General features: G+C 37.2%; 1 protein-coding gene across 2 annotated transcripts in view; it reads right to left on the reverse strand.

The window, feature by feature from the left end:
• The window catches only part of sdccag8 (SHH signaling and ciliogenesis regulator sdccag8), a 426,566-nt gene that overhangs the window by 199,481 nt on the left and 212,655 nt on the right, over positions 1–14,430 (reverse strand). For both annotated transcript variants that reach the window (XM_063055502.1, XM_063055503.1), the window contains exon 13: positions 6,198–6,340. In XM_063055502.1, the coding sequence (XP_062911572.1) occupies positions 6,198–6,340 (143 nt within the window). The remainder of the gene's footprint in view (positions 1–6,197; positions 6,341–14,430) is intronic.

Here is a 14,430-nt window from a genome sequence, read left to right on the forward strand (position 1 = left end):
TAGAGATTTCATTTCTTTTGTCCATCTGGAGAATTCATTTAAATTCTCTAAAACACTTTTCAATTCATTTGGGAAGGATATTATGTGGAGCTTTGGGACTTTGGAAGTTGAGAAAGAAGCAGAAATGAACAGGCACACAACCTTTAAATTACACGTGCACTCAAGACAAATAAGTGTGTCTGTACACACAGACTTTGCACATGCATATAATACTGTGTAGAATAACAGCACACTATTTGAATTATTATATGCTTTTTTTTAAAATTACCTGATTTATTTAAGAGAAAAACGATTTTAACGTCATGTAACCTACTACCTTCACTGATGAATGGACTAAAATATTCCTATCTTAAACCTGGTCAAGATTGTGTAAGCGAACAACGATTTCTCAGGCGTGACATCTTCTAGATGTCAGTTGTTCTATGTCTTCTATTTATTCTTCTTCATTTTAATTTTGTTTTTGAAACTGTTGGAGCTCGTGACTTACAGTCCATAGTTTGATGTAGTGAGCTAACACTCTGCTGTCCCCTAGAAAACGCCAGGAAAGAAATGCAAGCACAAGCTTCCATGAGGAGGAGCTCAGAGATGAGGCGAAGGGCCACGATCAACTGCATTTCTTGCAGATTAAAGTGCCAGGGAAGCCGGAAACATAGAGGCAAATGCAGAGGAGAGCGAACAATTTTTGAAGAGGTTGCCGCCCTTGGAGAGGCCGCTGGTTCGAGTCGCTTCCCTCGGAGGAGCCCTTGGTTTGAGTCGCTTCTCTCGGAGGGGCTGCTGGTTCAAGTCGCTTCCCATGGAGGGGCTGCTGGGTCCCAATGCTCTTGGAGATATTATCAGAATCCTGAGATTTATGGACTGGACTATCGTTCAAACTAACTGTAGTTCATATTAGTCTCTTGTTTTTGTTTGTGTTCTCTCCCATTCTTTCTTGTTGCCGAATGGAGGTTGGGGGTTTGGGGTTTGATGTTGCTGCTGTTGTTCCCCCATGTGGATGATCTAGTTAGTTCCTGTGCAAGAGAGGGTTTGTAAGTTTTTTTTCTTTTTGTGGGGGGGGTGGTTATTGATGCCTTTCTTTAAACTACTTTTATGGTTTCTGTATTTTATGGGCTACCTGGAGAAGACAAATCTCAGAATTGCATTTTGTATACATACTTTGATAATAAAATGAAACCTTGAACCTTAATGTTACCAGCCAAAGAGGAAAACTGGCCAAAGGCACTGCGTGTTCATTTCTAATGAATACTGTCATTGACAGACTAATAATATCAAACCAGATTTGAACTCACTTACACAATGGTGACAGGAAACAACAAAAAAGAACATGAAAATGTTATGAGTGTTCAAAGTTGAATGCTTCACCTAGACTAATATAACCATGAAAATGCTTCCCACCAGCAACAGTGCATCTAGAAGAACATTACAGTAAATGATAGCATCTCAAGACTGTTAGGCAATGCTGAATGAAAAAAGGCTTGAATTCAAATGTATTTTACGGTATTAGATATAGTGTGGCATCATTAAGCACTCTTCTTTTTTAAAAAATACATCCCTTCCTAAGCCTGAATGACATAAATCTGACTTCTAGGGGAATCTGACAATTAAATATCATTAGCTGCTTCAGCAATAGTGATGGTGGAGTTATCCTCTTATGTAAAAGATGTCCTAGTTATCAGTTTAATAATATCTCATTCATAATATGCTATTATTCTCAGAAGCACAAATGCAGGAACTATAGTCTAAGCCTACTAAGATTACCTGAAGTTACTCAATTTCATCCTCGGTTATTCATGTTCATGTGCTCCCTGCATTCCTTTCCTTTATTCTGCACTTACAGCTTGTCCATGAGATTTAAATTTCAATTGTCTTCCCATCATGTTATTCAATTCACTTTCTATTTCACCAACTCTTTTCAGAACCAACTGTTCCCTCCAAGTGTAGTACAATAACTAAATTATATTATAGTTCTGAATCCACAGCACTGTTGTAAATTCCAAGTAGTGGCATCATATACATTATGTAATATAGACTTAACTCTTATAACAAAACAACAGTTTTAATCCTTCAGTCAATTCCTTATTATTCCTTAGATCTATCTTGAGTTTCCATAGTATTACGTAGTACACTTTCATAGAGTCTTAGAACACTACAACACAGAAGCAAGCCCTTCTGCCCAACTCATCCATGCTGAACTAATATTCTTCCTGGACCCATCAACCTGCACCCTGACCATGTCCCCAAACCCCTCCCATCTGTGTACATATCCAAATTTCTCTCAAGTGTTGACATCAAACCCACAACCACCACCTCCACCGGCAGCTCATTCCACACTCTCACCGTTCTCTGAGTGAAGAAATTACCCCTCAGGTTCCACTTAAACAGTCACCTATCATCCTTAACCCATAACTTCCAGTTCTAGTCTTACAGACCTCAGCGGAAAAAGCCTGCTTGCATTTACCTTATCTATACCCCACATAATTTCACATACCTCTAGCAAAATCTCCCCTCTTTCTACTGTGCTCTAGGAAATGAAGTCCAAACCTATTCAACCTTTCCCTATTACTCAGATTATCAAGTCCTGGCAACATCCTTGTAAACTTTCTTCACACTCTTTCAATCTTATTAAAATCTTTCACGTGTAAGCTCTTAATTGACAGACACCAAACAATGACATTCAAGGCCACTTGCCCTTAAGCAATGTTAACACCCAACAGCCTTCCCTCTGCTAGTTCTGCCACGGTGGAGAAAGTTGCTGGTGGTTGAGAGAATAATAGTGAAAGGGGTGGTGAATCACAAACAAGAGAAAGTCTGCAGATGCTGGAAATCCAAAGCAACACACACAAAGTGCTGGAGGAACTCAGCAGGCCAGGCAGCATCTATGGAAAAGAGTAAACAGTCAAAGACCTGATGAAGGGTCTTGGCCTGAAATGTTGGCTGTACTCTTTTCCAGAGATGCTACTTGGCCTGCTGAGTTCCTCCAACATTTTGTGTGTGTTGAATGGAGTGGGGAAGTGGCATTGGACTGGACTTTAGGCAGAAAGGAGAACGTGGAAAAAGGCAACCGTAGATCCTGAGCAGGCTGGCACCATTGGCGTTAGTTGAAGGTGAATGAATCCACAGAAACCCACTTAAATCAACATCTTTCTGAAAGACAAGAAAAGCCTTGAACTTTCTGTTATGAACCAGTTAAAGTCAGGCTACTTAAACACGATGAAGTCAGGTTTAATGTGCCTACTACAGCTTGTTTCAGTTGAAAATGCTCACATCTTCTATGGGCCTTATGAGCCCAGAGGAATTTTGCTTGTGCAAAATAGGGACCCTGCATGCTAATTAACATTTCTGTATGTACATATTTTCTATATAACAAATTTCCTGAAGCATGCTACCAGTACACAAAATACGAATGTGTTCTTGGCAAAACTCAATTGCACTGGGCATAAAATGTTGCTCCATGCGTTACAATTTCTGTACTTTTTTTTGGTACTATAGAGGATATTTTCTGCATCCCTGATTGTCCACTGTAATGAACAGAATTTCTGGCAAATAACTGAAACTAAAAGATAATTAGAATCACTAAGTTTCAAATTTTTCCATAAAAGGTAATTTGTCTGCTCACTGACAATCTGAACTTTTTGTAGTGTTTTGGAAAAAAATACTTTTTGCTTTTTAATGCCCCCCCACAAAACTTTAGGGGAAAAATTAATAGTATGGTAAAAGATGGAGAAGAGCAGGAGATGTTTATTTTTCTGGCTGAATCCAATGCAAGATTATTTTCTCAGGTATTTACCAGTTGAAGTCAGGCCAGTTAAATTGTGATGAAGTTGGCTGCAATGTGCCTAATACAGCTTGCTTTGTTATAAAATGCTCACATCTTTTGTGGGCCTTGACAGCCCAGAGGAATTTTGCAAAGATGTGACAAAGATTCTGATCTTGTTCAACTTAATGCTGGTCCCTGACTTAGTCCCAATTACATTCAGAGTTCTTATAGCTAATTGACTACATGGATAATGGGATGCTTTATATTTTAGAATTAACTTTGCCAGTCAAGGCAACTCGTTTACTGCTGACAGGTTACTTAGATAGTTATTGCGATGCCAGAAATGTTAGAAGAGAAGTGTGCAACCGCCAAGGTATTGAAATGTCAGTGAGTTGCACCAAGGAGATTTGGATTTAGACTTTTGTATCATGAATCCCTACACTGTCAAATTCTCAAAAGTAGCTTCATGGATGTTGAATGAAAAATAAAAGAAAATTTGTACTGTGTCTTTTGTGATCCTCTAAAGAAGTTCCAGGATTTTTTTTATATAGTAAAGCAAATATTTCTGAAATAGAATGGCCTTCCAAAGTAGGAAACATGATGATCAGGTTATGTTCCACAAACGATAATGTAATAATGACCAGATATTTTCTGTTGATGAGAGACGGGCCTTGGATCATTCGCCTGTTTTTCTTCAAACCATGGACTCCTTTCACATCCACAAGACAGAGAAGGCAGGCCCTGTTTAACATCTTATTCAGAAGTTAACAACTCCACCATCATAGCAGTTTCTGAATACCGCACAAGAGTGTAAGCAGTAATTTTGCACTCAATTCTCTACTTTGGGTCTTGAACAATAAGCTTCCAAAAAGTGTGAGGAGGTGCTGCAATCTGAAATTATGTGTGTAAAGGTCCATGGTGCAGGCAAAAAGGAAAATTGAAGGACAGTCATCATGAGCATTTTCAGGCATGACTGGCAGCAACTGAAGATTAGGTCTGGTGGCAGTCTGAAAGTACACTGCCCAATCACTCTTATCAGTGGTACAAGTTCTTCATGGAAAATATACCTTAGGTAGAATTTACCCTTGAAAGAGCTTCCAGCTCATGAGTTATATTGACTCCTCAATGAAAACTCACTAATGCCATGTTGAATTAACTTGTCTCTGCTGGTTCAGCAGTAAGGATGCTGCAATTATCCTGAACATCTGCATGAAGTGAGGGGACATGGAGGTGGGGGAGGAGTGATTTTCAGGGGAGAACAAAACCTTGCTCTTTCCTGACATCCTTGCATTGCTCTTTTAGTGAAGGCAAAATGCTAGATTTAAAGTGCAAAGAACAGTAAGTTGGCGTGATTGACCTTGTCTGGGAAGAGCGACACAGTAGAAATCATAGCAAAAAAAGTCACAACTGTAAAGAAAATTCAAGACTGAAGATTTTTATGTATAATTTGGGCATTGTGGCTGAATGATTAAGTTGCTACATTACTATCAGAGTATTGCACTAATCATCCAGAGACATAAGTTCAAAATCACAAGATGGTAGCCGGAGAATATAAATTATAAGAAATGTCCAAGAAAAGCTATCAATAATTGTAACAAAGAAACTACTGGATTGCTGTAAAGAACATAATCAAGGAAGAAGTTTGCCAACCCAATACGATATGGCCTATATGTGTCTCCAGCCCTAATTAAGTCTGAACTGTCTCCTGAGTTTAGGTTTAGGGATGAACAATAAATGCCAGGATGCCATCAAAATCCACAGCCTGTCAATGAATCTTTGAAAAATCTGACTGAATTTGAAAATGGTTACCATCAATGAAGGGAAACTGGACAGAGATTTTATCTTCTCAAAATATGGCCAAATATAGGACAGTTGAAAACTGAATTCATTGTGACTTTGCCAAGCACAGATGGGGCCGTGATAATTTAAGCGGGTACTGTTATTGTTGGTAAAACAGGAAAAATAAACAAAAGTTTTCAAGTTGGTAAAAAAATGCGAAAGATATTAAATTAATGACATCCTGTTATAACAACCACTTATTAAGGCTATTTATCATGATACAATATCATATGTTGTGCTGTTCCCACATCATTACAACTCAAACTGACAGAATACAAGAGATCTTAGAATTAAAAAAAACAAAAACCTCAGAACATCTGGTAATCCCATCACCCGTCCATATGTTACAAACATCATGCTGCTTTTCCCTTAAGACAGATTAGAAAAATCATCACATTTGGTTTTGTATAATTACATACCTGCAGTTTGGTTTTTTAATAGCTTCACCTGTTAATACTGCAGCAATTAGTAGGCAAAAATGTGAACAGTTGGTATTGCAAATCACCAAAAATATCTGTAAAATGTTTTATTGCCTGCGGTAGAGACAGGCAGCTTGATGCTGGCGTTATGAATTGCCACTGGCAGATAACAGGATTACTTGTACCTGGTGAGGTGCAGTTGGTGCTCGGCTTTGCTCAGTAGTTCCATCAGCTTTAGACATTCATCCTTCGTTTTTGCTGCATCCTGCTGGACACGCTCCAAATGACACTTAGTTTCATTAATTTCCAGCTCAAGTTTGTGTTGCTCCTAAGGAGGAAACATAGATTTTAAAAAACTGATTCTAAAACAACAAAAATCATCTTGTAAAACTGTGATACATGAAAATCTCAGTTAAGCAAACAGAACCACACTATCATGTTGGGAGCACTATATATACAAAAACTTGTGAAAAATATCAGTGAAAATGTTTTTCTTTAATTACATTAACTTTCAGTAGTGCAATGACGATCCTCTATTAACTGGGAAGCAAAATAGCAGGAACTCACAAACATGAGAATTTTGTTGTTTTCACAAACTTTAAATATGAAATAGATGTTGCAACCAATAGGTCATTGAATACCCTCAGCTTACTTACCCAGTGATAATTTTTTTCACGCTATTTCTCAACAGTTCCCATTTTAACACTCTTCAATTGAACTCTGTAATCAACTAGTCTGAAGCCCTGACATCTTATTGTTTTAAAAATATTTGTTAACTTTTACCAAAATGATGTTATAGGTAGATTGAAACAGTTGAGTTATAACTTAACTTCAATAACAAGCTTTAACAATAGTTCTTTACATTTAGTTGTGATCTGTGGGATACAGTGACTTTGTCATTGTGTGGATATAATTTGTTCTATAGTTGATAAATAAAATTTCATTTTCAGCTCTTATACAGTCTATCAATATTTGAATACAACAGAGAGTATAGTCATGTTTTAACAAATAACACCATGGTGAAAATCAGCGCCTAATCTACCATCAATGGATCTTTGATTGATACCAGAAAAAGTAGGAGAAATAAAAACTTTAAAATTCAAAAGAGAAAGTATGGAAACTGTTGTATAATAATCAACCTATTAAATGATGTTTAAATTGGTAGACTTGTTCAAACATAAAATGCTGATTATCAATTGAACTGCTGCTGAGCCAGTACATGAGTAATACAAATAATTTACTTGTGACAATTTATTTTTTTTTACTGTTAATGATTTCATTTTGGTCCCAAGGAACTGGGAGTTATGGCTTTTTTTAACCACATTGTTGTATTTCTTGGTGTCAGCATTAAATATTCATGGGTTAAACGTAGTTGGATTTATATATCCTTGGATTAGCTGATCACATGCAATGATATTCTAAATTCTTGCAGCAGAGATCAACATACCAACCACCATCTTCTCCCCCAGTCATACCTCATGGCGGCAATGTACAATGTAAAAATTCCTTTTAATAAAATGCACTTCATCCTGCACATTGTATTTAAAGTAACTTACTTTCTTAAAATTTTAATGTCATTGTTATTATCACATTATTTTTCTGTAAAATGTAACCACAGAAAACGTGAAGACTCGTGCACTGCCAGGTTTGGATGTTTCATGAAAAAAAATCCATTCATTTTACTTACTTTAGTCAGAGGTGGTAAATCTGTGGAATTTCTTACCATGAGCGGCTGTGGAGGCCAAGTCATTGGGTGCATTTAAGGCTTTTGATTAGCCAGGGCATCAAAGGGTATGGGGAGAAGGCAGGGGAGTGGGGTGACTGGAAGAATTGGATCAGCCCATGATCGAATGGCGCAGCAGACTTGATGGGCCGAATGGCCTGCTTCTGCTCCTATATCTTATGGTCTTATTTTCACCGATCCTATAAGCAGCCTACATGTATAAAGATTTCTGGTGACTTTATTTTTATTTCCGTAACTAAATTTGCTGAAGATAAGCAAGACGTGTGGAGGGCATGATGTCTACAAAAAGATATGAATAGGTTAAATGAGCGGTAAACATTTGGGTGATGGAGTAGTACGTATGTGAGGTGACTCACCTTAGTATGAAGGAGAGAACTGTACAGGATTGCTTAAATGGAGAGAGATTACAAAATTCTGTGATATAGCAAAATCTGGATGTTCTCATGTGTGAAGCATGCTGATGCATCAAGCAATTAAGGACGCAAAGTGAATGTTGGCCGTTATCGTAAAGGGAATGGAGTATGAAAGTTGCACAGTCTTGCTGCAGATAGAGACTACATCCGAAGTACTATACACAATATTGGCCTGCTTATTTAAGAGTGATATGTTTGCATTGCAAGAAATTCACTCGAACAAGTTGCTGACTTGAAAGGGTTGCCTTATGAGGAAAGGAAAAACAAGATGTGAGGTAATAAGATATCTTTTTACTGAAACATAACATCTGAAGGGGTTTAATGGGATAGAAGGTAAGAGGATGCTTTTCCTGATGAGGAATCTAGAACTACTGAGCTTAATTTCAGAAGAAGTGGTTACCTATTTCTAAGATAGATTTTTTTTCCTTCGGGGCGGCCACAGGTCTTTGGAAGTCTCTGTCTCAGAAAGCTGCTGAAGGTATACCATTGAATATTTCAAGACTCAGATGGATTTGTGGTCTATAATGGAGTCAAGTGTTATGGGGGACAGGTAGGAAAGTGAAGACGATCCCAAAATCATATCAGTGCCCAATATCAAACATATGGCTCCTTGTGCCTGCTATATCATTTAATACATAGGCACAAGGGGCCATATGTTTTCCAATTTTGTCAAAAAAAGTGTTTTTTAAAGTAGGGCTGTTCAAGGGTTTTTTAGAGAATTATCTTGGCCAAAATGTTTGAAAAATAGTTATCTCATCTCTGTGATTTTTCCATCAAATCCAACTTCTCTGCTTCACATATTAAACTATCAAATATACAACAAAATGAAACAACTTTAAAAAAAAATTGATCCTAAAATTCCAGTGTCTCAAATAATCTTTCCTACTTTCTACTGCTATGATCCAAACAGTCCCAAATTATCAGCTTGCACAAAGCCTAGTCAATATGCTGCCAAATGTAACCACAGAAGGTATATTTTGCAAGTCTAATCATTTCAGTGTAAAATATATGCTTTGGTAAAGTGTTCCTCCTTCACTTATTTCAATGAAATGCCAGAATGAAACATTTAATATGCTGTGGTACAAAGATTCACAATTTTTTAAAATCTACAGTTTACAGAAATTCTGATTCAAATATATTTCTGGCGGCGACGTGGATGCTTTTTTGGCAACTTAAGTATTTATTACTTTTCTACCGTACTGCATTTAAGTGAAAGAAACAATTACTGACAGTGACAGCTCTGCTGACCAATCTACTATGTGTCCTATAATTCACATGCACTACAATGTTACCAGGTCACTGGCATTGCAACTCTTTGAAATTCAATTCATAATATTGCATGGCAAACGGTATAAATCAGCTTGAAACTACCACTTTGCAATTAATCGAAGAAGAATGTTGTATAAATACTACCATGTAAAGCTGGTGTCAAAAAAAAATGTTCTCTGTTGCATAAAACCCAAATGCAGCAGTGACTTACTGCTAACAAACATTGTTTTCAAGATGGGAAGTCTACCTAACTTATAAACCTATTGATGGGTCTGACTCTCACCTTCTCCCATACCCTCCAATATACTCAAGAAATAGAGCTGGATTCTGTACCCATAATTATCATTGATCTTTCTCAGTAACATATTATACAAGCAAGGTGTCCCCTACCTGAAAAGAGAAATTCAAACTCCACATCCCACTCAAAATCTACCTTTAATATTTAAATCCCAATCTCTTGACTTTTGCTTTTAAATGTGATAAATCACCATTTATTTACAATTTCAAAGAATAGGTTTCTATCGGACATGTTCTTTTATGCAGCGGTAATGCCTGAAATCTCTCTCAAATCAAAATTAGGATCCTGCCAGGCTTTTTAGAAAGATGCTGGGCACTGTCCCAAACAGAAACAAGAAGTCAGTTGCACTTGCTGAATTAGGATGCTCCTGATTACAACATGAATGTGTAGCCAGAAAGATCTTGGCCTAGACATTCAGTTGCGTATCATAGTTTTTTAAGCGCTAAGTATCTGAAAATAATTTACTTTTGGAGTGCAACACAATGAAGACCATTTCTAAGTTAAATTGTGTCACTCCAGAAATTTGGCTGGACACTTCCAGAATAATCTCCTTTGTATGCTCAAAATGATTTCTCTATCAGTCTTACAGAGGATGATATTATTACTTACTCCAAGAGGCATTCCTTGTTAAGAACGCACAAAACAATCATGTTTTTATAATACTAGAAATCAGGCCAATAAATATCATTCTTTCCCCCAACCCTTCCACCTCTTTGCTCCCACCCAAAATCCAGGAAATCCACATCTTGGCCAAGGTTTGCACTCAGGTCAGAGGCAAAGGACTTTCAAACTGAAATGTTAACTCAGTTTCTCTTTCACTGATACTATCTAATATTTTAACTGCTCCCAGAAGATCCTGTTTATATTTCAAATTTCCAGCACCTTCAATTTTTTTTTTGATTTTCACTTACTCTAGCTATTAATATAGTTTTAAAACCTGTGATCTACATTTTGATAACGCAAACACGAGGAAATCTGCAGATGCTGGGATTTCAAGCAATACACATAAAAGTTCGTTAGTCGTGACGAAGGGTCTCGGCCCAAAACGTCGACTGTACCTCATCCTATAGATGCTGCCTGGCCTGCTGCGTTCACCAGCAGCTTCTATCTACATTTTGGTGGTGTGCGTTGGGCCGATTGAGTGATCTGGCAGTTTGCTCAGGTTTGGAGCTTAGTGTGCAGCTTGTAGGCCTGGAATCCTGGCGATGGGGTGCCAGCCCATGATCAACTCTATTGCTTATCTTCGATTGAGGTGTCATGCAAGGTTGAGGTCGATGGGGATGAGAGTGGAAGACTGGTGAATGTACGTCTCTGCCTGCATTTGACTGGTCTTCCTCACCCCCTCGCTAGCTGTTGGAGAAAGGTGCAGGAGTCTTGGGATCCATGTGCAAGGATTGATCAGTGAGGCTGTGGGTTTGTTTTGGGGGACTTTGCGTGTGTTGCTGCATTCTGGTTACTCTTTGGTTTGCTGTTTTCGAGTGGTCTGATCAGGACGATCGAAGCGGACTGGAGAGCAGAGGCGAAGAATGACCCTGTGGCCTGCAATGTGCTGAACGGAACTAAACTGAATATGACTGGACTTCTGGTTTGATGTTTGATACTCTGTGTTGTTTACTCATTTTTTGCCGTTTGCGCAATTTGTTCTTTTTTTCATGTGTTGGGTGTTTGAAGTTTTCTTGAACAGGTTCCATGGTGTTTCTTTGTTTTGTGGCTGCATGCAGAAGGACAAATCTCAGAGTTGTATTCTGTATACATACTTTAAAACTATAAAGTTCTATGAAAAAGGAAATTAATTAATTAGATTGTAATGTTTCAGAAGTTTTAAACTTTTTTTAATTAAAGGACTTCATGCCATTTTTTCCAAAGTACTGGGGAGTCATCCCAGTTATCCTAACCAATGTTTATCCTTTAAGCAATATATTAATAAACACAAAAAAATCTGTCATTATTAAAGTTTGAACGAAATTACTCTGCAGCAATTCTACTGCTGCGTTTATTGATATAATAACACAAAATTTAGCTCTAAAGGCTCTTTGAATCATTTTAAGGTCAGGAAAGATATCATAAAAAAAACAAAATTACTATTGAACTTATAAACCAATTTAAGAATCTAGACCTCTTATTATTATTTCAGATAACATTTCTGTCTTGAGTGGATGTGTTGCAATGGTGAAGTCAACATGCCATTGAGAACATAACATCCATCACCCTCCACACTTCCTGTGATTATCATAGAGGAAAACTCTCCTCTGATATACTGTTTTACATTATTTTAATATTCTTCACTTTACAATATTTACCATAGAAATACAGAAAAAAGTGAGGCACAATAATGACTTTCATACAACACAAATGGAAAACAAGAAAATTCTTCAATCTCTCCTCAGTACTTATTGAGTTAAAATGATTTTAAAAAATGCAAAATATCAACATGCATAAAACAAATTCAACGCCCACGTACACACACTTCCATCATTAAGTAACTTGCTTCTTGTACTTTAGTGATTGCTCAGGAGCTAGACTGAGAGTCATTTGACAACCTGAAGAACTGCATCCCAGCTGAAGGACAAGGAAACAGTAGTGCAGCACAACATTAAAATACTGAACTAATAATCTCTTCTGCATTTGTGATCATAGCTTTCTCCAGATTCAAGATCTTTTATCTTGACAAAAACAAAATTCTGTTAAACTTATTTATAAATTTGTAATCACAGTATGGTAATTCCTACCCCATATGAGTCAGAGGATGCCTTCTGCTTGAACAATAACCCAAATAGTTATCAAAATGGTCAGAAATAAATAATTAAGCATACTTAAATAAATATCAACTACTTTAGCAAAAATTATAATTATCAAATTAATAAACCACCAAATGTTGCAAAGAAAATTAGCAGTTAAATTTGCAGAATGTACAAGCTGTGTCTTTGAATAACAGCTTTTAGTTCAGGTATTTATCAATGTGCAAGGCATCAGAAACACATTGCCCTATATTTGACCTCATAAATTCAAACAAGCATCTTTGCACAATATTTTAATATTGCATCCCTAAGCGTAGTTAGGAAAGTCATCCAACCAGACAGCTATCTCTGTGCTGTGGACCCGAAGGATACTTATCCCACATTCCAGCACAGAAAAACAACAGGCATTTTCAGGTTTTGCGGACTAGGATATTTCATCCCTACATGCTCTACCATCTGGTCTAACTTTAGACCATCAGGCAATTAAAGGTAGAGTTTTTGTAGCAGCAGAGAAGCCGATTTATAGTTTCTGGGCATCCATGATTCCACATGTACCTGGTTAACTAGTTAATCAGATCTGAAGCAGACATATCGGCCTCAAAAAATTGAAGTGCATATTCCAACCTCCTCTCTTTCTTGCTTTTCGCTTCCAATGATTTCACCTCATGCTTTTGTAAAGCAGGATGCATACGGGACCTAGATTTCCAACAGACGAAGAAGGAGATTTGCCTGAGGAGGTTAGGTGGAAGTGAATGCACAGTACAGCAAAGTCTCTTCAATCCTGTTTAATGAGTTAAAAGCAGAAGGATCTTACATCTGTTGTGCCTTAGCACAGCATTCAGTCATATTCTCTCTCTCACGTCTCAATAACTATATTTCATTTCTTAGTTCAACAATATTCTCCTAATCCCAAGTTTCAATTTTTTCTCTTTATTTAGGAATAAGCTCTGTTCTTGTGTCCCTTTAAATACTGAAACTAAAGTATAAAATTCCTATCCTCAGTGCAATTAAAGGCACGCTTGGATTCTTGCATTCAGTTTAATTGGGTGCTGGTTTAATTGACGGCTCTTCAGTATGTCAAATGAAGATGATGATATATTAATAATTATCAGACACAGCCAAAGGATTCCACTGCCTAAAGAGGAAGGAACACATTCCACAGCACAATAGGACAAAGCCTGTATTCTTTTAAGTAGTGAATTTGGATAAACTTATAGGGGAAATTTATCCAAATTGCCTAACCCAATTTTTGCCAATTTGCAGGGTACAGAAACTATTCCCTCCTCTTCCCCATTAGTGTCTAAAAGACCTGTGTCAGATAGTTTAGAAATTCCAACAATCCCAGTTATATTCTTTCAGTTCATTACATTATAAATTGGTTTACTTCCCACCACCCCCAAACCCCCACCCACTGAAAGGAGTTCAAACAATCCTGAAATTTTGAATTCACCACAATGGCTGCGTTAGATTTTACACCACGTCAACAGGAGAATATCCTTTTTTTCATAAACAGCACCAAGAAAGATCTTTCATCTGAGTCAGTCATTTTATTCTTGCATTCATGACTGCTGAAAAGCTCATTGTTCGGCTGTCACTGTCTGGTAGGATTTCCATATTCATAAATGCTAACTAGATGAGTTTTGCAACATGTAGCTTTGGAATTTAGTGTTCTTTTTAAACCTTCTTCTAAATACTGTTGCATATTCCTGTATTTGATTAATAATACTCTTGTATCTTTTCTTGCCTAAGTGTATGTTATCATGTTGGATGAGCCTATACATGGATTTAATTAGGAATTTGCAAATAGTAGTACTTCACTATTTTGCTACACAATCACTGAGTATATAACTCAGCAGATGTTGATGAATGTTTCAACAGACTACTTGTACTGTTTCCAAATGGAAACCATAGCAGTATAAAGGTCATGCAAATAACTTTCTAAACTTTATCTCACAG

This window comes from Mobula hypostoma, chromosome 8 (genome assembly GCF_963921235.1).
Source record: "Mobula hypostoma chromosome 8, sMobHyp1.1, whole genome shotgun sequence".
NCBI lineage: Eukaryota > Metazoa > Chordata > Chondrichthyes > Myliobatiformes > Myliobatidae > Mobula > Mobula hypostoma.